The 25,702-nt window shown below is 44.7% G+C and overlaps 1 protein-coding gene across 1 annotated transcript in view; it reads left to right on the top strand.

The window, feature by feature from the left end:
* Positions 1–11,021: 11,021 nt before the first annotated feature.
* STX4 (syntaxin 4) overlaps positions 11,022–25,702 on the top strand; it is an 86,467-nt gene continuing 71,786 nt past the window's right edge. The window contains exon 1 of the mRNA XM_070944464.1: positions 11,022–11,092. Within this exon, the coding sequence (XP_070800565.1) occupies positions 11,063–11,092 (30 nt within the window). The 5' untranslated portion in view covers positions 11,022–11,062. The remainder of the gene's footprint in view (positions 11,093–25,702) is intronic.

Genomic DNA, 25,702 nt, shown 5'->3' with positions numbered 1-25,702 from the left:
CCTTGTGCAATAAAACTGTCTCTGGGTGACCCAGGAATGTTGTTTGGTCCCTTCATTCTACAACATTCAGATGTTAGATGGTTATATTGCTGTCTGAACCAATTGGCCAAAATAAAGCTTCTCTTGATTTCGAAGTCTGACTCCTTTGATTTTCTGCAACTGTTGTAGAGATGTTTTGTGGAGATGAGGAATTAAGAAACATCCCAATTAGGGCAGACAGAATCAGTTTAATTATTTATTGCAATAAAGGATCAGATAGGTATTGATACCTCAAATCTGAACCCAGTTATGATGATGAGACTCCAGTTTTATACAGTTTTAAACAAAGGATTCTTTGAAGTCAGCAGTTCATATGGTCCTATACATTTATCAATTTTAGTTGACATTACAGAGTTTCTTTGCAAAACAATCATAATTCTTTTTGTAGATTACTGAAGCATATCCTTTATCTTTTGTTGAAACAACAAAGTGGATATCTCTGTCACTTTAACCTCAAGGTGTAAATCACGTAGACTGTTCTTATCTGTGACAACTGAGAGGCCTTGAAGTAAGCATCCTTGCAAAGAAATATCCCTGCCTGTGTTCTGAATATAATTGCAAGCAATTTCTCTCTTACAATATTAAGAACAAAGAGGGGCCCTTCAGTGACTATCTAACTGGATTCGTGTTTTTATTTATTTTATTTTATTTTATTTGTTACCTGTCCCACCATACTCCCCCCTCTGAGAGTTTGTCTTAAGCATAAACTCTCACAACTTACTTATAAGTATAACTACTGAGTATAAAAAGTTCCAATAAACAATTCTATGATATAAAAATGCTAACAAAATATAAGAATTAAAGGCATATAAAAGATTATATATGATTGTTTCCATTCTTCTAAGTCTTAGGAAAATTCTCTCCATCTTTCCATTTGTCCCATTTCCACATATGGATCTACAGCAGGATCTGTAGGTCCTTCCATAGGGTAGGAACCAAGTTGATTAAGAAATTGCTCTGTCAGAGCTAGTTCCCTCTCAACTTTAAGTTCCTTTACTGCTTTTATGGATAATTGTCTGAGGAGTGGTATTACACATGGAATAAATGCTAAGCCAGCAATGGCACATATGAACAAAAATATCATTTGCTTAATCCAGCCGGACCCAGGCACCCAAGAAAACCACGTCAGAAGCTTGTAACCTCTGACTTATCTTGGAAGCCCTATCCTGTAATTCCCGAGCACCTTCTCTGACCACACCTGATTTGTTCATGTAGAAACAACAATCTTCACCTAAAAATATACATGTTCCTCCTTTTTCTGCTGTCAGGAGGTCTAAGGCATGTCGGTTTTGTAACACCACTGCTGCCAAGGAGTCTATTTGATTTTGGACCTCTATCAAAGTACCAGCGATCCGATTCAAACTTCCTTGTAGCTCTTCTGAGATTTGTCTAAATTGAATTACTGAGTGTGTAATTCCGGCTATACCTGTCCCAACAGCTGTACCCATGCCTATAAGCACTAACAGTGGGATAAGTATAGGGACCCTCTTCTGGACATGTCCCAAAAGGGGAACAGGAATAGCATGCTCTGCACTGACCACACCTATTTTAGGAAAAAGGTGGGCCAATGTACAAGTTCCAGTCCAGTTTGTTGGTATGCACAAATATGCATTAGTTCCACACAGAAAAAACACTCCTTTTTCTTCCACGCATATTCCGATGTTCATGGAAAAGGCATGGATTCTTCGGTTGTTTTCATTAGTCCAAACACCTAGAGTACCTGCTACAAACATCCCTGCTAAAGGTTGTAATGGGATTTCTAGTGAAGGGTCCTTCTGCTTATCTCTGAGAATTGGACCTTCAAAAACATATCGAGAGGTAGTATTTCCAGGTGGAAAAAGGATACATAAACCTGATTTGGATTGTAAGTTGAACCAAAGGGGAAATCTTGGAGGTCGAAATGGTCTTGGACAGCTTTCAAAAGACAGATTCCCTCCACCCCACTTTTCTTTCCTAAAGTGCAGTTCAGGTGGAGCTGTGAAAGTAACCCTTTGTTGAAATTTGCGGTAAGCAGAGGGAAAAATTCCCTTTGTTAATTTTATGTCCACCAAGTTTATTTTAGGGCCAAAATATATTATTGACTGACATTGTTAGTCTGTCAGGGATCCTACAGGCCTTCCACGTTTCTGATGTCTCTTTACACACAAAGAAGGTGTTCCTATAAGGTCTACACCTGTAGCAATTGGGCCTGTGATAGGAAGACGACTTTTTCCCAATCGTTTGAATGCCTCATAAAAATCTCCTTGTATTGATGAGACAGGTACTTTATCTTTACTATCCCTTTCAAGGAGAATTGTAGTCTTTGTTTTGACCCAAAGTTGTGATTTTACAGGAATAGCATGATAAGATGTAGGGTCAGCAGATAGACATAACCAGCATTTCTGACCTAGGGTAGGGTTATACTGATTAACAAGATCTTGACTTAATTCCAGAATTCGTGATATATAATCTCCTCTATGTAACTGTTGCAAAGGCCCATTTTCCTTATCTACTCCCCCCTCAGCTGGGTATGTCAAGATAGGAACCTTAGGTGGTGGAGTTGTCTTAGGTCTAAGGTAACGACCTCGTGCATATACAATGCGTTTTTGGCGTGAGTGAACTTGACCTAAAGTGTAGTCATCTAGGGAATCAATGTTCCCTACATGGTTACTTGAGAATGCAAGAGCAAATAATGTACAAAGCCATAAGCAAAACATAATCACTGTGGTGTGTAGCTCACAACGTCAGGGTCAGGGAGAGAGTGAGTGGTGCGTGTGGTTTGGGATATAGCAGTAGCAAGAAAAATCCTAGGTCTACCACAAAAACGTTCCTTATATATGTAAAACAAAATTACTAGTAAGATTAGAAAAACAAATACCCATAAGGCGTACTCCCAAACTGCTAATGACATGAACATGTGTATGAAAGAGTTATATGAAAGCTAAGAAAATGTATATGTGCACTGTGAAGGTCGTTGTCCTCCTGATGAATCTTCCGCCGTGCGTAGAGAATCAGCTTCCGGAGTGATTCAGCAGGGCTGGCGATCACCACCGTGCGTAGAGAGCCTGTTGCCGGTAGGGTTCAGCAGGGCGTGTTCTTCCTCTTAAATCTCAGCACTAGGGGTTTCTCCGTCTGTATCACCTCGTACGTCACTGGATCAGCCTGGTTTGCCGGTTTCAGCCTCGTCCAATGGATCCAGGATTTGCCTTCTAGCGTTTTAACTGCAAGAGGTGAACACATCACAACAGTATACGGTCCTTTCCATCTAGGCTTTAAAGGTTCATCTTTCCAATGTTTCACCCACACTCTATCACCTGGCTTGTAATTATGACCTGCTGTTGTAATAGGGGGTGGTCTGCACTCCTGCATATAATGCCTTAATTGGTTAACATGATTGTTATGTTGTTGTAGCTGCAAAAGTAATTTCTTGGCTTCCACTCCCCCTTTCTGAGCTAAGTCAGGCCAACCTTGAAAATGGTGTTTGAACAAAGCCGGGGGTCTTCCATATAAAAGTTCAAAAGGAGACAACTGGTATTTGGTTCGTGGGGTAGTTCTAAAAATGTACAAAGCCATAGGAAAGACTTGAAGCCATGGCAAATGTGTTTCTAGGCACAACTTGGTAATGATCGCTTTCAATGAGCGATGAGCTCTCTCAATTTTCGCAGCTGATTGAGGACGAAAAGAACAATGATATCTCCACTTTACACCTGCTGCTTCAGCTAAGTGGCGATTTATACGTTGTACAAATTCAGGGCCATTATCAGAACTGATGTGGGATGGGCAGCCAAATCTTGGAATCATTGCCTTTAAAAGAAAGCGTGCAACTTGTATAGCTAACTTGTTTCGAGTAGGGAAGGCTTCCAGCCAACCAGAATACGTGTCAATAAAAGTGAGCAAAGCTTTATAAAAATTGCATCTGGGCATATCAGTGAAATCCACTACTAAATAGTCCATTGGCAAGTAAGAGATGGGCTGTTGTCCTTCAGGTAAACGTGGTCCTTGCCTGGCATTTACTTGAGCACAAGTGGAACACTGAGAAGTGACCTTGGCCACCAGGCTCTGCAAATTAGGAATGTAAAAAGCAGCCTGTAATTGCTGAGCCAAAGCTGTTTTGCCGATGTGTGATGTTTGATGTGCTTCCATTACTAGGGGCCACGCAAGGGAAACTGGTATCACTGGGCGATTGTCTGGAAGTGTGTACCATCCTCTCACAAGAGTGGCTTTGAGATCCCCAACAGCTTTTTCCTTTTCCACAGGTGTATAGGTTGGATGGGATTTCTCAATGTATGATTCAAGTTCATGTGCCAAATAGAGATGAGAATTTGTTTTGTCTATAGGCTGATGTGCTGCGAGTTTAGCTTCCTTATCAGCAAATCGATTGCCTTGGGCAATGAGGGTGTCTGTTTTCTGATGACCTGGGCAATGGATAACAGCTAAAGACTTGGGAAACTTTGCAGCTTTGATCAACCTTTCGATTAAAGAGGCATGTTGTATTAATTTGCCTGAAGAATCAGTGAAGCCCCTTTCTTTATAAATAGCAGCATGTGCTTGAATAGTCAAAAAGGCATATTTACTGTCAGTGTAGACGTTAAGAGTTTTGCCTGAGGCTAATTCCAATGCACGGATAAGAGCCCATAATTCTGCTGCTTGTGCGCTGGTGCCCACAGGAAGGGACGAACTTTCAATGACCCCTTGTATACTAACAATTGCATAGCCTGCATATCTAGTCCCGTGTTCTACAAAACTGGATCCATCCGTAAACCAAGTGAGCTGAGCATGTAAAAGAGGGGTGTCAGTTAAATCTGGTCTGCAGGAATATTGATGATCTAAAACATATAAACAGTCATGCAGTGGGAGAGATGCATCTGGTATTGGCATGAGGGTAGCCGGGTTAATAGTTGCACATTGATGAAGTGTAATTTGAGGATTGTCTAGCAAGAGTGCTTGATATGTATGCAGCCATTGGTTACTCAACCACAAATGTCCTTTATGTTCTAAAATAGTTTGCAGAGCATGTGATGTATAAACTGCTACGTCTGAAGTAAAAGTCAGTTTGTTTGTATCTTTCACAAGTTCTGAGACAGCAGCCAGCATTTTAAGACAGTGCGGCCATCCCTGGGCCGGGGCGTCAAGTTGTTTAGATAAGTAAGCTACAGGCCGTTGCCATGACCCGTGCTGTTGTGTCAACACCCCTAAAGCCACATTATGACGGACGTCTACATAGAGACGAAAGGGCTTAGTGAGATCTGGCAAGCCGAGAGCAGGGCAGGATGTGAGAAGTGTCTTTAATTGCTCAAAGGAATTTATTTGCTCTTTGCCCCATTCAAAAGGATCGTTTTCAGCGCCTCGAGTCGATGAATACAAAGGCTTGGCCAGGAGAGCAAAATTAGGGACCCATAAACAGCAAAAGCCCATGACTCCCAAAATGCCTCTCAATTCCTTTCGGGTTTTAGGTGGGGGCAGCTGTAAAATTGCCTGTTTTCTAGGTAAGCCCAAGTTTCTTTGGCCTTGAGACAAATTATATCCCAAATATGTAACTTCCTTTTTAACTAATTGTGCTTTCTTTCTGGAAGCCCTGTAACCACAGTCTCTCAGTAATTCCAGAAGCATTTGGGTATTTTTAAAACAATTCTCCTGTGTGGTTCCTGTCACTAAGACATCATCTACATATTGAAGGAGACAATCACCTTCCTGAATTGGCTGAAAGTGTTGTAAGTCCATAAAAAGGGCTTGACCAAAAAGAGTTGGAGAATTTTTAAAACCTTGAGGTAACCTAGTCCATGTATATTGAGAATGGCGACGTGAGTTAGGGTCTTTCCACTCAAAGGCAAATAAATCCTGGCTATCAGGATGTAAGGGAATTGTGAAAAAAGCATCCTTCAAGTCTATGACTGAAAACCATGTTGCTGAAGGAGGGATAGTTCCAAGCAAAATATATGGATTAGACATAATTGTATGAAGCGTTACAGTCCGATAATTGATGGGTCTTAGATCCTGTGCAGGCCTAAACCCGCCATCTGGTTTTTTTATGGGTAATATTGCAGTGTTCCATGGGGATTTAGTTTCCCTTAATATGCCTGCAGCTAAGAATTTGTCAATTAAGACTTGGATGGCTGTAGCTGCATCCTGTGGAATGTGATACTGGGGTATTCTAATGGGCTGGCATCCTGGTTTCAGCTTGACTTCAACTGGGGATGCAAATATAGCAAGCCCAGGGGGATTGTCTTCTGCCCATAAGGTAGGAACATTGAATTTCTCCCAATTGCTTTCAATGAGTGTGTCTTGCATTAGCATTAATCGCCACGTTTCTTCCACTGGGTGTGTTACTGTTAAGTACTGTCCATTATCATTGAAAGAGATAGTGGCTTGTAGTTTAGAAAGCAAATCTCTGCCTATCAGTGGAACTGGGCAATTAGGCATGTACAAAAATTGATGCTCTACTAAGCCGTTTCCAACTTTGCATTTAACTGGTTTCAGGAGACTGTGTGTAACTGCATTGCCAGAAACGCCTTGGACTCTAATCTTCTTAGCTGACAAAGGAGCCACTTGTGTGTTAATTACTGATCGACTGGCTCCGGTATCAACCAGCATGCGTACGTGATGTTTTCCCACCCATAAATCCATCAATGGCTCCGGGGGGTGGGGTGAAGCCGCGGAGCAGAGGCAGCTTCAATCGTCCCAGTCCATATCAGCTAAGCCGATAACTTCTGGATTCTGGGTTGACTGTCTGGGTGAAATAAATTGCCTCTCATTTCCTCTTCTTCCTCTGAAAACTCCTCTCATATTCCCTCTCACAGACCTTCCGTTAAATCCTCCTCTATGACTTCCTCTCACCATCTGAAATCCACGCCCGTAGGATACTTCTCTGGGTTCCATTCTTCTACGGGGACATTCTTTCTTCCAATGACCATCTTCTCCACAAAATGCGCACTGAGTTGGTCCTAAAACGACCCCACCCAGCGCCAAAGCTAACATCTCCGTCTGCTTTCTGTCCTTAGCAACTTGCCTTTTCTCTTCCTCTTTTTCTCTGTTCAGATAAACCTTCTTAGCAACTTCTAGCAATTCAGAAGTATTCTTGCCAAGAGCGCCCTCTAGCTTTTGAAGTTTGCGTCTGATATCAGGAGCGCTCTGGCTAATAAACCTTTCATTCAACATAAATCTGTTTGCAGGATCTTCAACATTTATGCCTGTATGAGTTTTATAAGATTCAATCAAACGAGTTAAAAATGCTTCCGGGGAGTCATCTTTTTCCTGCAAAACAGTGGCGGTCTTTGCATAATTAACAGGACCTTTTGCAGCCTCTCTCAAACTTTCTACACATAAGAGGCGGTAGTTATTTAGCAGCGTTTGATGTGGGGGATGGTTATTATCCCAGTTGGGGTCTATTTCTGCGGCAGCGGCTATCCTCGCGGCTGCTTGATTTGCATCAGGAAACATGCGGTTTAATACTTTTCCTTTAGCAAGTTTGAATTTCTCTCTGTCTTCCATAGAAAGCAATGTATTTAACAGCAATTGGATATCTCCCCACGTGGGTCGGTGAGTTTGCATAAGAGTGTTGAAAAGGTCAACAAGATCAAAGGGTCTTTTGCTAAATGGACCGTATTGATGTTTCCAATTTAAAAGATCCGTTGTTGTGAAAGGCTGATATTGTAACAAGGACCTAATTATAGGCTGACCTTGTGGGTCCTGTCCATGATCCAGCATCTCTCTTAAAGGAGCTATAATCGCTACCTTTTTAAGACTTGTATGAGATCTGGTCCGGGAACTAACAGGGCTTTCTGTCTCCTCTTGTTCTCCTTCACTCTTAACTTCTCTTTTGACTTGTAAATTAGGTCTCCGAGGTGGAATGTTGGCCGGCTGCGCTGAATGAATGTTTTGTTTTGGTGCTGCAGGAAGGGGGGCATAGGGAGGGGGGCGGTTTGTCTCTTCCTCCTCTTCCTGGCTGAAAATCTTAGTTTTAGCTCCCTGTTTGGTTTTCCTATTCTGTTCTGCCATCACACACACACGCACACATTCCAACTGATACTTTTTAAGCCATTCGGGGTTTGCCATTTGAGTAAGCTGCCATTGATCAATGTACGGAAACTGTTCCCAAAATCCTTCCCGTGTTATAATTTTATACACCTTTGAAATTATTATGGGATCGAGTGACCCCCCTGCTGGCCATTTCACACCTAAAGTTGTCCAAACGTTGATGCAGAAGTGTTGTAACTTGTCAGGATTGCATGGAGGACCTCCGTAAGTTTCAGAAAAAGCGGTTTGAAAGTGGGCTAGCATGCCTTGTAACGGTGTCCGCTGGACACTGTTTTTCCCCCCCATTCTAATACACTACCAACGATCTGAGGCCCTGGACACTCACAGTCACCTGCAGAAACTGCGTTGGTTTATCCTCCCTTCACAGCCTAATCTAGAGGGTTGGAAAACGCCGTTTCCCCCTCTCAGGAGATCGATCAGATCCCCTTTTCTGTCTCAAAAATAGACAGACCTATCTTTCCCCGTTTAAATGATTTACTTGCCTGGCAGATGCTGTCTTCCTTTGGCCGTCTGCGGAGTTACTGGGTCTTGTCTGCCCTCTTGTGGGTCCTTGGCTGAAGCTGCTTCGCCAGCGAGCATACGGCCGTCTCTCAACGAAGAATTCTAGAGACTTTCAAAGGAGTCTTGTGCCGGCTGTTGATTCTTCGATGCAAAAAAGCCAGTCCCGCTGGGGCAGATCGCCTAGGAAGGAAAAAATCTCTGCTTCTCAAAGTCCCCTCTGCCGGGTGCCAATTTTGTTGTAGAGATGTTTTGTGGAGATGAGGAATTAAGAAACATCCCAATTAGGGCAGACAGAATCAGTTTAATTATTTATTGCAATAAAGGATCAGATAGGTATTGATACCTCAAATCTGAACCCAGTTATGATGATGAGACTCCAGTTTTATACAGTTTTAAACAAAGGATTCTTTGAAGTCAGCAGTTCATATGGTCCTATACATTTATCAATTTTAGTTGACATTACAGAGTTTCTTTGCAAAACAATCATAATTCTTTTTGTAGATTACTGAAGCATATCCTTTATCTTTTGTTGAAACAACAAAGTGGATATCTCTGTCACTTTAACCTCAAGGTGTAAATCACGTAGACTGTTCTTATCTGTGACAACTGAGAGGCCTTGAAGTAAGCATCTTTGCAAAGAAATATCCCTGCCTGTGTTCTGAATATAATTGCAAGCAATTTCTCTCTTACAATATTAAGAACAAAGAGGGGCCCTTCAGTGACTATCTAACTGGATTCGTGTTTTTATTTATTTTATTTTATTTTATTTGTTACCTGTCCCACCATACAACAACATGACACCTGGGAAGATTACAGCAGCCAGCAAGGCTAGCTAAGACCCCCACCCCCTGGGAATCTGACAACCAATCAGGATACTCTTTCTGGGCCCCAGGAAGTTCAAAGCCAGAGAGGGCATAAAACCCGGGGACTCGCAGCATCTCAGCCCCTTTTTCTGCTCAGGAACTCAAACCATGTGATCCTGTCCACCATTAAACCATCTTTCCAAGCAATCTCCGTGTTTCCAGTGTCTTTTTCCCCACTTGGAGCTGAACCCAGAAGGATATTTCTTCCTACACAACAATTGGCTGACATCTTGGGAAAAAAAATCAGCCCCTAAATCGTTTTTCATCTTGGTACCTGCAGGTTGAATTTCTGCTCATCTCTAGAAAAAGTCAAAAGGAAGCGTGGGAGAAAGGCGGCTATTTGCTTTTTGTGAGAAAAGAGAGCTTAGTGTTGCTTTTTGACTGGTGGCAAGACAATACTTTCTCTTTAAAATTGTGTAGAGACGGGCAGTGCGGTTACTTAATGATTGTGGGCAAGAAAATATATTTGAGTAGTTCATCTTTTAGATTGTTGGAAGAAACATCCTTCTAGGTTCTGCTCCAAGTGGGGAAACAGACACTGGAAACATGGAGACTGCTTAGAAAGATGGTTTAATGGTGGACAGGATCACATGGCTTGAGTTCCTGAACAGAAAAGGGGCAGATACAGTAAATCCTTGGGTTTTTATGCTCTCTCTGGCTCTGCATTTCTTGGGGCCCCGAAAGAGTATCCTGATTGGTTGTCAGACTCCCAGGGGGTGGGGGCCTTGCTGGCTGATGGTCACATGTGCTCCCCAGGTCACATGTGGTGAGTTTCTGCTGCTATTGTGTAGAGGGCTAATCCTATCTTTGTTGGATCTTTGGCAATTGCTACTATGGCTCTGCCTGAAGGAGGTAGATCTTTGTTATGTAGAATAGACTGGCCCAGGCCTTAATGGCCCATTGACAAAGGGTGGGGGGCAGGAAGATGGGAGCTGCTTCAAAACATGCTTATCCCAGGGAAATATAATATTCTGCCTTTTTCATATTTCCTAAACTATTTCACTCTTCCAGGAAAGGGGTGGGTGCTAACTTCCTACAAGATAAACCGGCGTTATTTGAGGTATAAACCTGGAATATTAGGAAAATATCGATGGGAAGAGACACTCTACAAGTTTAGGTAGCTCTATGACGCTTTTTAGATTGAAGATTTCCTGTTGCGGAACATGGACTTCCGGCGACGGCCATATTAAATCCGCGAAGTAACGTTTCAGTCCGGCAGTGTGAAATTTCCTGTTTTTTGAACACTTGAACCAACTTCCGGTCGAGAGAGAAAAAGGGGCGGCGGTGTCTAGTTTGCTATCGTCGCACATTCATCATTGGGGTTTGATATATTTCCGGTTTGGTTGTTTCGGTTTCTCTATTGGCTGTGGGGTGGGGAAGAGACTGAGGAAACGCGGACCCTCGAAAGGTGGGAGGATGCGGGTGCGCATGCGCAGAGCGGGACGGCGTGTGCTATTTCAGTTATTCTCCGACCGAGGGGAATTCCTGACATTAAGCTATCGAGCTGCCAAGGAAGGAGGAGCCGGCTAAGAGCCTGCGAACTTTCCGTGCGCCTGCGCTGTGGGTCCCCCTCCGTTCTCTTCCCTCCCCCCCACGCCCTTTCGCCGGTTCATCTCCGAGGTGCGAAAAAAAATAGAAACAAAGCTATGAGAGACCGAACGCAGGAGCTGAGAGAGGTGAGAACGTCGGCCGCGCGCCCCTTCACGACGCACGGCTTAGCCCCGCCCACAACGGTCGTGCTTCCACCTCCCTTGGCGCAACCGGCCGCTCTGGCTTCGCGTTGCCCTCCGCCGCTTCCTCCAGGCTGTTCTCTCCCCCCCCTCCCCCGCCGCCGCCGCAAATTGGTGGCTTTTCTCACCACCACCCTCGAGTCAAACCAAAGGCTCATTTCTTTTTCCCTCATGACTCGCAACTTCCTCTCACCACTGGACCCCATTCAGACATCCTCTTCCCCCCCCCTTTGACTCTGGGTGGCTCCCTCAGTGCCTCTCTTCCTGCCCGAGGAGATAGAAGGTCCTCCCAGGCTGGCATGGAGAAAAGCCTCGCTTGGCCCAGCACGGGAGTGGGAAGAGTTAATAATCATATTTAAAATGGCGGCCGCCCCCTTTTCTTTCCACCTGGCTTCGCTCCCCATCACCTCTAGTCCCCTCCGCTGCAATTTTCTTCTCCCTCCATAAATGGAGGCTGCTTAAGAAAGATTTTTTTTTATTGAAAAAGTTTTTCAAATACAGATTTTCCCCCCTTTTTCCCCCCCTCCTCCCTAACCCCCCCTCCCCCTCCCCTCCCCCTTGGCTTCTCCAAAATAAAATCCAAATTGATATCACATTGTATAATACTTTGCCATCCTTTTACACCACCCCCCATATGCTAACCATTTCTTTCTAACATTATTATTATATCCCCCCTATACTATACATTTCAAAGCAACATTCAGCTATAAAATTATATAATTCCTAATTTGGCATTTATTCAACTCATAATCTACCCATTTCCTCCACCCCCATAACATCCCTTTTCCTAAACTAAACAATCAGTAGCCTAACCTATCTCCACCCACTTTCCTACAGGTCTACCATACATAATGGTAGACCTGCGCGAGCTGCACTGGCTCCCAGTGGTCTTCCGGGTGCGCTTCAAGGTGCTGGTTATCACCTTTAAAGCGCTCCATGGCATCGGGCCTAGCTATCTTCGAGACCGCCTGCTGCTACCGACGACTTCCCATCGTCCCGTGCGCTCCCACAGAGAGGGCCTCCTCAGGGTGCCATCAGCCAATCAATGTAGGCTGGTGACCCCCAGGGGGAGGGCCTTCTCTGTGGGGGCACCTACCCTCTGGAATCAGTTGCCCCCAGAGATAAGGAGAATCCAAGACCTTAGTGCCTTCCGCCGTGCCCTTAAAACCCACTTTTTCCAGGCTGGCTTAAGAAGAAATTTTAAATGTTTTAATTGGTTTGTATTTTTAATTTTGGGCCAAATTTATATATATTTTAATTGTTTTTTAATATTTGTATTTTATGTTTTTTAATTCTGGCTGTACACCGCCCTGAGTCCTCAGGGAGAAGGGCGGTATATAAATTTAAAATAAATAAATAAAATAAAATAAATAATATTTTTAATATCTTTGTTCTTCTGCCCACACCACTAAAAGATATTTCCATATATAAATAAAATCCTCAAATGACTTTAAGTTTGTAATCCATATAGTATCTTCTGTAATGTCTTTCAACTGGATTGTTAATTCCATCACCCATGTTAGGGTAACCTCAAGTTCTGCTTCCAACAATATATTCAGTATCTTCAATTACCATCTGCCCCCATCAATAATAAGTGTTTTCATATATAAAAAACCACCCGAGTGACTTTATATTTATATTCCATATAGTATCTTCTGTAATGTCTTTTGTCTAGATTATTAATTCCAACCACCACGTTAGGGTAACAACCAGATCTTCTGCATGCCCCAATTCCATAGTTCTCTTGCCTTATAGCTCAACATATACGTAATCCATTTTTCAAAGAGTCCAAAATAGAAAGTTCCAGTCCACTCAATTAAAGGCCATCTTCCACATCCCAAGAACACCAGCACTGCAGAGATCTGTTATTTTTCTCAAAATAGTATAAGTCTGTAATTTACCTCAGTTATATTTCATGTATCAGCCTTCTATAAATCCCGCTTATTATATTTAATCGTCTCTTATGTAACTGGCATTAGTCTGTTGGCTAAAAAAGAAAAAAGAAAAAAAAAGTTTTTATTTAGTTTAAAAATTTTTAGTTTTGTAGAACCTGCTTCTTCTTTTCTTAACTTGTTGTGGTTTAGATCTCCATCCTGGTTGCCTTTCTAGGACTTGTATATCAGCTAATTGAATTACATGCTGGTCTGTAACTTGATAAGACATCAAATCAAAATCCAAAGCCGCCTCTCTTATATTTATAGGTAATCCAGCTATAGCCTCTGAAGGAGAATCCAAAAGCGGCTCATCCAAAAAGGTCTCTGTAACTTGTTGTTTTTCCATTACGTCCATCTCCATCTGCTTAGCCTGGGTTTCAATCTCTTGTTCATTTTGCTTTTCTTTATCCCACTCCTGTGTTCCTAACACTGATGACATACATGGAGATGTTGGATCCATTTTAAAAACCTTGTGGTAAAATTCTTCCGCTTTTTCAACAGTATTTAGTTGATATCTTTCTCCTTGATATCTCAATATTATACCAACTGGAGCATCCCACCTAAATGGGATGTTTTGTTTCTTTAACTCAGTCACCAAAAATCCAAAGTCCTTTCTATCTTTTAACATCTTGGACGGCAGCTCTTTGTATATCCAAATCTTCCTTCCATTCATTTCTAGAGTGGAGTTAAAAGACTTTTGCACAATATCATTTCTTATTCTTTTATCAGTAAAGTAAATCACCACATCTCTAGGCAACTGCCTTTGCTTTGCCACCCAAGAATTTACTCTGTAGGCCTTATCAATCTTACAGGATACCTCTTCAGGACTAACCTTTAAAATCACAGCCAGAACTTCAGCAGACATCTTTCTCAAGTCATCTCTGTTATTTTCCTGTAATCCCCTTATTCTGACCGCAAATTGCATGGATCTAAATTGCATCATTGTGACTTCATTTTCAATCCTTTGTTTTATATTATCTGCATTATAAGTCTTGTGATCAGCTTCCTTTATTTTAGACTCTACTTCTGAGCTATTTTCTTGAATATTTATCAAATCATTTTCAATTCTTTGTATCTTATTATCCAGATTATGAATCTTATAATCAGCTTCCTTCATTTTAGACTCTATTTCTGAGTTGATATCTTTATCCATCTTTATAATTATTTCTGAAAAGCTTTTCAAAGCTGTTACAATATATCGTTTCAGGTTATCATACTTTTGTTGTACCAACTCTTTAACTTCGTGTCTAAATTTTTCAAGATTCTGGTTCACAATCTCATCATGTCTTGCCATCTCCTCCAAAACAAATTCCTTTAGGTCTTTAAAGCCATTCTGCTGCATCTGCAAGCTCAAAATTTGTTCATGTGATTTGTAAATGGGGGAGGCCCCCCCCCCCCGCAGCTTGGTTGTCTGGCTTTATCAGTTTTAACGCCATCCTGCCACACAAACAGACTCTTTTTAAAGAAAAAGACTTCTCTCCAAACAATATCAATATCAAGTCTCTAAGAAGGAAGAAGCATGAAATAGGAATTTTTCTCTTCACTTCTAGCCAGCGCTATTGCTTCAGATACTTTGTAACGTATTAAACTATTCAAACGGAAGGACTTTCGCTTTCAGCTTTCTTCTCAAGCCTCAGCCAGTCGCCATTTTAAACTTTCTTTCTTCCCCCTTTCACTCTTTCTTCACTTTTAAAATCACTCATAGGGTTGTTAGAAATACTTGCAATTTAGAGTCCCAGATCCAGATTTCATCCTGCTTGTTCAGACAATCTGTTAATTTTTGTTGATTGGATTGGTCCCATCGCCTGGCTCTGCAAGGCACAGAGTTCCCCCGATGCCCGGAGCAGCGGCAAGCTGGATAGGGAGCCACATTCTGCTTCCTCCCCAAGAGTAAAAAAAAAAAAAACTCTGGGGAGTTCGCAGAGGGCTCTACCTGCTCTTGCCGGCTCTCTCTCACGTCTCCTCAATGAGACGGAGTTTTCTGAGCCGTCTCTCAGCTGTAGAGACAGCTTTTATGGGCGATGAGGCTGGCGGTCCCGAAAGACCATCTGGCGGCGACGGAGACCAAACCGGAAGCCAAGAAAGATTTATTGATGAGTAGAACCAACAACAGCATGCAGTTCTGGGACAGCTTGACACTGTTACAGAAAAGAGACCACGCCAGCTCTTTGTCGAAGGGAAAGATTTATTGCGCAAGGTTCAGCAGCGATAGCTCGAGCAAAGTCTGAACCCCGTAGGGCTATTACACACAAGTTTATATACTTTTTCCAACTCAAATATACAATCGGGATATTCATTAACTATGCATGATTACCACATAAGAATACATCATACCAGTTTCCTTGTTACTGCCTGGGAAGCGGATGAGGTGATCAATCTTATGCCACATCGTCAACCCAGGTAGTTACGGTCACCTCGGTTTTTGATCTCATTGTGCCTTTTAATTAATGATACAAGTAATAACATGAAGCTATTCAGGGGTGAAATTCCTTATTTTTCTATTTTATCCCCCCCTTTGAAACTCTTCTGACTGTTCAAGAGGAGTTCCATAATTGTCCGTGTCCGCAATTCTCTCATATTCCCACATAGCCATTACTTGAGCTACCGCCTCCATCTTTGCCAGCAAGGACAAACTGTTTGAGATAGCTCGTGTCAGGTATGCTTCCTTCAATATCCAGGAAAGAAAAACCCAAACTCCATAATTTTAAACAGATTAGTACTTTTACTGAATATGAAATGATCGCAACCCAGGTAAAGCTGGAAGTGAGCAAAACGCGCAAAATAGCATCTAGTAAACTTCTCCCCCCCCCGGTGTCCATTGACCATCATCCAATCCAAAGGTCTCCCAAAGGTCAGGTGGTATCACGTATGGCAATGTCATTCATCAGGAATGTAGGGCAGTTGGTCAGCCGGCCCCTTTGGAGATTCACTTTCGTTTCTTGGAAAGACACCTCCTGCAATGGAAAAACACCTGCAATCTTCCCCCCCTTCGCCCCCTTAACTGGTCCCTCCCCCCCCCCCCATTTCTTATGGCAGCTGAAGCAGGCAAAGCTGAGGCTGACATTCGGCCCCTCTTGCAGAAGAGACGTTATTCCTAGATAAGAGGAAGGAAAAGAGAGAGAAACAGAATATATACAATAATTATGGTTTATCTGGGTATTTGGTATAGAATTGCTGTACTTTCTTGGGAGCTCGGACATCCCGTTTATTCACCCATTCAGCCTGAGACAAAGGGAAATGTTTCCAGGCTATCAGATATTGGACTTTACCATGGTGTTTCCTAGAGTCCAAGATTTCCTTAACTTCAAAATGTTGCTCCCCCTCTATGAGAATGGGAACTGGAGGGGTGCTTTGGTCAGCCCTTAGGGGAGACGAGTGTTCAGGTTTTAATAAACTAACATGAAATACAGGATGTATACGTCTCAACCTTTTTGGCAATTCCAATTCAACTGTTACTGGATTAATCAGTCTAATCACACGAAATGGTCCCACATACTTAGGGCCCAGCTTTTTTGACTTCTGGGTAGTCTGTAAGTATTTAGTAGACAAATAGACTTTATCACCCACTTTATAAATGTGAGCTGGGGACCTTTTCTTATCAGCTTGCGCCTTATGGGCCCGGTGTGCCTCATCTAATGCCTTCCGAGTTACTGCCCATGTGCTCTTTAGTTGTTCAATCCAATCCATCAAAGAGGGATTCTGGGGATCATCTTGTGGTAGCTCGGGAATGGGTACGAAATCCTGGCCCGATGCGACCTTAAAAGGAGTGAAACCGGTGCTACTGTGTATGGAATTATTATATGCCACTTCTGCAAATGGCAACAAGTCTACCCAATTGTCTTGCTGGTAATTTATGTAACACCTCAGGTATTGTTCGAGAACCCCATTGGTTCTTTCACAGGCCCCATTTGTCTGAGGGTGGTGACTGGAACTCAGCCCCTGGGCGGAGCCTATCAACTTCAAAAACTCTTTCCAGAAACTGGAAGTAAATTGCACACCCCTGTCAGAAATTATTATTTTTGGAGATCCATGTAGTCGGTAGATCTGCCGAATAAATAGTTTTGCAAGGGTTTTTGCTGAAGGGATCTTTGAGCAAGGGATGAAATGTACTTGTTTGGAAAACAAATCAGTTACTACCCAAATGACAGTGCAGCCTTCACTCTCTGGTAAGTCCACAATAAAATCCATAGATATTTCCTTCCATGGGGCATTCGGTCTGGCCACACCTTGCAGTAATCCAGGGGGTTTTCCTGGAGGTCTTTTAGCCGAGGCACATACTGGACAGCTAGCCACATATGCCTCTATGTCCTTTTTGAGTGCAGGCCACCAAAATTGCCTCTTAACAAGATGTAGAATCTTGACAAACGCAAAGTGTCCTGCGGCCTTGGCATCATGGGCATATTTCAATACGGTTGTTCTTAATGTGGTCGGAACATACAATTTCGATCCAACCCAAGCTAGTCTGTCATGAAGTGTGCACTCATTCGAGTGGTTCTTAAACCACTCGTCAGTTTCTAGCGCTTTTCGCAATTTTTCGAGTAAATCCCCCGAGAGTTCTGGTTCGGTTTTTTCCTGTGCTCTGGTAGTAGCAGGTGTTGCCAATTGTGTCGAGGGGATCATAGGTTGAACCACCTCCTTCTTGATGCTGTTGTACTGAGGCAATCTGGAAAGTGCATCCGCCATGAAGTTCTTTCCACCAGGAAGGTAACGTAGGGTGAAATTGAAACGATTGAAATGTTGGGCCCAACGAGCCTGTTTTGGTGATAGTTTGCGTGGTGTTTTTAACGCCTCTAAATTCTTGTGATCAGTCCAAACTTTGAAAGGGTGCTTCGCTCCTTCTAAAAATTGTCTCCATGTTAATAGCGCCCATCTAACTGCAAAAGCCTCCTTCTCCCATATGGCCCATCTCCTTTCCCTTTCTGATAGTTTACGGGACGTGTAGGCACAGGGTTGTAATATCCCGTTTTCATTCTTTTGCAAGAGTATTGCTCCTACAGCTACGTCACTGGCGTCAGCTTGTACTACAAAAGGTTGTTCCATGTCTGGGTGTTTGAGCACTGGTTCAGCCGCAAACAGCCGTTTCAATTTTTCGAAAGCGGCTTGACAGTCCATAGTCCATTCTAGTGGTTTTGAGGGTTTGGGCTTTACTTCCCCTTTCGTTTTTAGCAAGTCTGTAATTGGTAGTGCGATTTTCGCGAAAGGGGATAAATTGTCTATAAAAGTTCGCAAACCCCAAGAAGCTCTGTAACTGTTTACGGGTGCGTGGTGCGGCCCATTCCAACACTGCCCGGACCTTTTCAGGGTCCATCTCTATTCCCTCATGCGATATACGATATCCAAGATAGTCGATTTTGTCTTGGTGGAATTCACATTTAGAAAGTTTGGCATAGAGTTCAGCCGCTCTGAGTTTCTTCAAGACCGTCCGCACCAATTTTACATGGTCGGCCATGTTGTCAGAATAGATCAGAATGTCATCCAAGTAGACCAACACCCCCTTATACAGGTGCTCATGCAACATTTCGTTGATCAATTGCATGAATACAGCAGGGGCTCCCTGTAGTCCAAAAGGGAGCACTCTGAACTGGAAACATCCCAGTGGGCAATTAAATGCTGTTTTCCATTCATCCCCCTCTTTTATTCTCACTTGGTAGTATGCCTCTCTTAAGTCGAGTTTGGTGAAAATTTTTCCCTTCCCTAAATGGGCTAACATGTCCTTCATAAGTGGGAGGGGGTAGACATTTTCTACGCAAATAGCGTTGATATTTCTATAATCGACCACCAAATGAAAGGATCCATCTTTCTTTTCGCGGAACATTACTGGCGCCGCCACCTTGGGTTTGGCTCGTTCGATGAATCCCCGTTCTAGGTTCTTGTCAATAAAATTTCGCAATTCCCCTAATTCTTGAGGTGTCATGGGGTAAATTTTTGGTTTGGGAAGCTTCACCCCAGGGAGTATTTCAATGGTGCAGTCAGTAGCCCTGTGGGGAGGCAGAGCATCCGATGCCTTTTCGCTTAAGACTTCCTTGAGATCCCAATATTCCTTTGGAATCTTCTCTTCTCCCTCAATATAGTCAATGGCTACTGCCGCCCTTTCTGGTTTTATGTCGTCCCTCAGGGGGGGGCCTTCCTTCCCCGGAGTCGGTTCTGCCGTGCGGATGCGCAGGACCCCCGTCTTCCAATTTACCCGTGGGTTCCATTTTCGAAGCCAGGGCAGTCCGAGAATGAGGGGTCTCTCCATACCAGGGGCCACAATAAATCTGAGATTCTCTACATGATTCCCCAACTGCAGTTCAAGGGGTTCGGTCATAAAACTAGCTGGGCCCCCTCCTGCAATCAACCCGTCTAATTGACAGAATGCAATGGGTCTTTTTAAAGTTTTTAGTCTCAGTCCCATTTCCTCCACCACCTTGGGGCTAATTATGCACCTAGTGCACCCCGAGTCCAATAGGGCTAACATTTGCGCATGGGCCCCTGTGGATGGCACCCTTACTTCTACGGGGATGAGCAAGGGTTCTTCCGTGTGACTCACCCGATCGTCGGTGTCAGAGTCGGAGTCCGTCTTGCTGTCGTCATCGTTGGTCGGAGTTCCCAACTCACCCTGGTTTCGGGGAGCGAACTCAATGACTTCTCCTTTCAGGGCGGTGCCGTGGGTTTTGGTGGGTATTTTGTCGCCTTTCTTCGGCCCGGCCCCGGCAGCTTTTGGCAGTGGCTTGGAGAAACATTCGGTAGCCCGGTGTCCTTCTTTCCCACATTTGAAACAGGTGAAGGGCTTTGACTTGGGTTTGAATTCGGTCTTCCCCCCAGCCATCTTTGGTGCCCCCTTACGGTGGAAAGAAGATGACTGGTCCCCCATACGCCCTCCTCGGAGTTCGCTCCGTCTCAGTTCGATCTCCACATCCTCAGCTACTATGTACCATCTCTGCAAATCTTCGGGGACCCCCATGCTTCTACAGTCTCGATATAACTCTTCATTCAACCCATCTTTGAAACTCTCCAAAAGAGCCATTTCTGACCAGCCTGTCATATAGGGTGCCAGTTCACGAAACTCTTGGATATACTCTGCCACCGGTCTCCGGCCCTGCTGGATGCTCTTCATCCTGAGTCTCGCCTTTCGTTCAGCTAAATGGTCTTCAAAACACCTCCTAAGGGCCCCCATGAACTGGTTGTAATTTCTCAGCAAGAGGGAGTTGTTATTGTGGAGAACCACCATCCACTCAGCGGCTACTCCCTCTAAGGCGTTCGTGACACTTCTCACTCTGGCAGCATCTGATACGTAGTCCTCCCCCCAATCCTGCATGTGGTTCCACACTTGGGTCAGGAAAAATCCCAAGGTTTTAGGATTTCCATCATACTTCCCAGGAAGGGGAGGGATTTTTGGCTTTTTACGTCTGCGAGGGGGGGCCTGCAAGGCTGGGGTTCTCTGGCCGGCTGCATCTCTCCCTTGAGCTGCCGAAGCCTGGGATGTTTCTTCCTCAAAATCTTCCTCTCCCCCACAGGCTGTCTCTTCTTGCTCCCCCCTGGGGCCTTCTCCCCCCTTCTCCACAGGAATTCCAAAAGACGGTTTTTTCTGCTTTCTTCCACATCACGGATAAGCTGCAAGGCTTGTTCCATCATGAGACGTTCCTTTTGCTCCTGCATCCACACTGCCTCTTTTTTACGGGGTCTGGAAGTCGTCACTCCCCAGGGGTTCTCCCCCCAGTCTGGTAGCCTCCCCACTCCTTTCGACCATCTGGCTTCCTCCGGCTCTAATTGGAGTTTTTCCAACCATTCCGCATTCTCTTTCTCCGCTTGGAGGGCGGCTGCAGTTGAACTCGCTGCCCCCATTTGCTCTCCTCCATCACTCTCTCGATCTGACATAATTTGGATTTACAGTCCCCTCGGTTTTTGTCCGGGATGACTGGATGGTACTTCCAGCTTAATGTCAGGTATGCTTCCTTCAATATCCAGGAAAGAAAAACCCAAACTCCATAATTTTAAAGAGATTAGTACTTTTACTGAATATGAAATGATCGCAACCCAGGTAAAGCTGGAAGTGAGCAAAACGCGTGAAATAGCATCTAGTAAGCTTCTCCCCCCCCCCCCGTGTCCATTGACCATCATCCAATCCAAAGTTCTCCCAAAGGTCAGGTGGCATCACGTATTGCAACGTCATTCATCAGGAATGTAGGGCAGTTGGTCAGCCGGCCCCTTTGGAGATTCACTTTCGTTTCTTGGAAAGACACCTCCTGCAATGGAAAAACACCTCCTGCAATCTTCCCCCCCTTCGCCCCCTTAACTGGTCCCTCCCCCCCGTTTCTTATGGCAGCTGAAGCAGGCAAAGCTGAGGCTGACATCTCGTACAAGAATTGGTAATACACAGGGCAAGATTATACATCCAGCAGCAATTAGACCTATGAGTGCTACTATTGCTTGCAACCCTGGGAGGTTTGGGAACCAGCCTGAGAAAGCATCTGCTAAATTAAACCCTTTCCAAGTTTGGACTGGGACATGGGCTATTTTTACCATTTTATCGGTTATTTCCTTAATAACCTTTCCACTGTCATCTATTTCAATACAGCAATTAGACAAATTGAACTTACCACACACCCCTCCTTCTTTAGCTAGGAGGTAATCTAAGGCTAAGCAATTTTGCATAATGTAGGCTCGGGACTTCACGCTTTCAGCAGCCAACTTGGTTAGGCCTTTCACAGTTTCATTTGTTGTTATTTCTACTACAGCCTGTAACCTTATTAAGCGGTTTAACAGATAGATGGGGGTATGATACCCATAGGTGCCATCCTCTGCCCAAGTGGCTGGTCCATACACTTCTATGATTCTCTCTGGTGGCCATTCATCCTTCCAATGGCCTATTTTTACCTTTTCTATTAATGAAGTGTCAACGGCCGCCCTCTTGGCTCGGATATTTCCTACTTCATCATACACTGGCACTCCCAACACCTGCCGCTGACGGAGGGGCAACAGAAAAAATCCAGGTCTTATGATTCCCAAAACACATGCACCACACCAATTAGCTGGGAGTTGACTATAAGCATATTTTCCACATATCCAGTACATACCATCGGGGGCTAACCAAATAAGGGAGGTATTCTGAGGCTGGGAGATGTAGGGGTGAAGGAGCATAACATTCTGGAGAGCTTCCGCCTCTATTGGGGGCTGCTTTCCCTTTCCCGACCACCTTTTACCATTATTCCAAGTGGATAGACACATTAACGATCCCACCTGGTGACAACCTTTGGTATGGTTCCGGGCATAACAAACTGACCCCACAAGGTTCGAGGTTAGAGCCCAATTACCATCCTTCCCTGGGGTCTCTGTTAGGTTTCCCCTTTGCTCCATCTCCAACACCACAGTATAGTTCAGTTCTTGTGCCTCCCATGGCCATTTTTCTCCCATATTGGTTCCACCACACACAAAACAGTTACTAACATTCAAGGTGGCTGCCACATCCTCGGCTAGCTGTACAAAAGTGTTAGTAACCTTGGAGGGTAGTTCCTGGATGTTAAGGATATTGTTGTGTGAACAACCAGCAGAGCGTAGAGCACATGGAAACGGTGCTGAGAGCAATAATGAATAAAATACATATAAACTGGTTTATGAAAGTTTTTACTTTGTAGTGAAAAACAATCTCATAGTCTTTAATCAATCCAAGTCTTAGCCAGTCATAATCAGTCCAAAGATACAAAATTATTCTTACCAGATTTTGTAAAGATCAAACAGGAACAGTTCAGAATAAATAAACCATGATCACATTAGACCATGTAGCAAAATACAGAAACAGCAGTAGGTAAGAAATAGCAGCAAGATCACACGGGTAACAGGTCACAATGGTAGCATATCCACACACGATAGTAGCATATCATCAATGACTACATTTCAGCTCCCTTCTTAAATACAGTTACAACAGAGCTTATCCAATTAGGATACAATGACTCAGCATTACAATGACTCAGCAGTACTTCTTAAAGTCATAGAATACATATTCATGTTAATGTCATAGAACATATATTGTCCATATATTGCCTGGACAACCTGTTAGGCTTATACCATATCCTAACATTGGATATTCAATTTCTCTATCTCTTGGTAATACGACCAAAATAGGGATTTCTGCTGGGATTGTTTTGTTTTGCTTATAATCTGTATTTCTACTTCTGATAACGGATCATGTCCCTTCCCATTGATTCCTATTCCAAACATCCATTGTTTGATTCTCCACTTAGTCTGTTGTAAATACCAACTACCATTAGTTATGGTCAGATTGACTAATTTACAGGTATTTGTCCCACAATTAGTTACATCTTTTTTTTTTAATTTTTTTTATTAATCAAATTTCTATACCGCCGTACTCCCGAAGGACTCAGGGCGGTGAACAGCCAAGATAAAATACAGATAATACAAATATTAAAAGTCCCTTAAAATTATTAAATATTTTGGCCGAAACACAGATTAAAACACCCAATTTATAAAATCAAACGAATTAAAAATTTAAAAGAGGAGAGTTAGGCCAGGCCAGCCTGCTGAAATAAAAAAGTTTTGAGAGCACGACGAAACGTGCACAGGTCCGGGATCCTCCGTATCTCCAGGGGGAGCTCGTTCCAGATGGTAGGTGCCCCCCAGAGAAGGCTCTCCCCCTGGGGGCTGCCAGTCGACACTGTTTGGCCGACGGCACCCTGAGAAGCCCCTCTCTATGGGAGCATACTGGTCGGTGAGAGGCTATTGGTAGCAGAAGGCGGTCTCGTAAATACCCCGGTCCGATGCCATGGAACGCTCTAAAGGTGGTAACCAAAACCTTGAAGCGCACCCGGAAGACCACCGGGAGCCAGTGCAGCTCGCGCAGGAGGGGGGTCACATGGGAGTGCCACGTCGCTCCCATAACCACCCGCGCGGCTGCGTTCTGGACCAGCTGGAGCCTCCGGGTGCTCCTCAAGGGGAGCCCCATGTAGAGAGCATTGCAGTAGTCCAGGCAGGAAGTAACGAGAGCATGAGTGACCGTATTTAACGAGTCCCGATCCAGAAAGGGACGCAACTGGCGAATCAGGTGGATCTGATAAAAAGTCCCCCTGGCCACGGCCGTCATGTGCTCTTCCAAAGACAGCCGTGAGTCCAGGAGGACACCCAAGTTGCGAACCCTCTCCATGGGGGCCAATGACTCGCCCCCAATAGTCAGTGATGGCACCAACTGACTATATCGGGATGTCGGAAACCACAGCCACTCGGTCTTGGATGGGTTGAGCCTGAGTCTGTTCCTCCCCATCCAGATCCGCACGGCCTCCAGGCACCGGGACATCACTTCAAGGGCATCGTTGGGGTGGTCCGGGGTGGAGATGTACAGTTGAGTGTCGTCAGCGTACTGATGGTACTTCACCCCGAAACCACGGATGATCTCACCCAGCGGCTTCACATAAATGTTGAACAGAAGGGGCGAGAGGACCGACCTTTGTGGCACCCCACATACAAGGGGTCTCGGGGTCATCCTCTGCCCCCCTGTCAACATGGACTGCGACCGGTCAGAGAGAAAGGAGGAGAACCACCATAGGACGGTGCCCCCCACCCCTAACTCCTCTAGCCGGTGCAGCATGATACCATGGTCGATGGTATCAAAAGCCGCTGAGAGGTCTAATAGGACTAGGACAGAGGAACAACCCCTGTCCCGAGCCCTCCAGAGATCATCAACCAACGCGACCAATGCCATTTCCGTGTTGTACCCAGGCCTGAAGCCCGACTGGAATGGATCCAGATACGACGATTCATCCAGGTACTGAGGGAGCTGTCACGCTACCACACTCTCAACAACCTTCGTAACGAAGCGAAGGTTGGAGACTGGATGATAATTTGCCAACATTGCCGGGTCCAGGGAGGGCTTCTTGAGGAGAGGCCTCACCACTGCCTCTTTCAAGGTGGCGGGGAAGACACCCTCACTCAGAGAAGCATTTATAATCCCCTGGAGCCAGCCTCGTGTAACCTCCCGAGAGGCCAGCACCAACCAGGAGGGACACGGGTCCAGTAAACATGTGGCTGCGCTCAGTCTGCCCAGTATCCTGTCCACGTCTTCGGGCGTCACAGAATCAAACTCTTCCCAGATAATACTCACAAGACCTGCCTCTGTCCTCCCCCCTGAATCTACCCAGTCAGAGTCCAGGTGTTCCCGAATCTGAGCGATTTTGTCATACAGATACTGTACAAAATCCTCGGCTCTACCCTCCAAGGGGTCCTCTCGCGCTTCCTGGTGGAGCAGGGAGCGGGTCACCCTAAACAGGGTGGCCGGGCGATTATCTGATGACGCAATAAGAGCAGCAAAATAGTTATACTTCGCTGCTTTTATCGCCACCAGGTAGGTCTTAATATGAGACCTTACCAGTGTTCGGTCAGATTCAGAATGGCTGGCCCTCCAACCGCTCTCCAGGCATCTTTTCCGGCGCTTCATCTCCCTCGGCTCCTCGGTAAACCAAGGAGCCAGGCAAGATCGGCGCCGGGTCAGAGGCAGCAAAGGCACGACCCGATCCAGAGCTCCAGCGGCTGCCCTATCCCAGGCGGCCACCAGCTCCTCAGTCGAGCCGTGTGCCAGAGCCTCAGGAAATGGCCCAAGTTCCGTCTGGAACCTATCAGGAGCCATCAGGCGCCT

The sequence above is a fragment of the Pituophis catenifer genome, unplaced genomic scaffold, assembly GCF_029215685.1.
Source record: "Pituophis catenifer annectens isolate HBS135680 unplaced genomic scaffold, rPitCat1.0.hap2 SCAF_5, whole genome shotgun sequence".
In the NCBI taxonomy this organism is placed as follows: domain Eukaryota; kingdom Metazoa; phylum Chordata; class Lepidosauria; order Squamata; family Colubridae; genus Pituophis; species Pituophis catenifer.
This window is presented reverse-complemented; position numbering and strand designations above follow the sequence as displayed.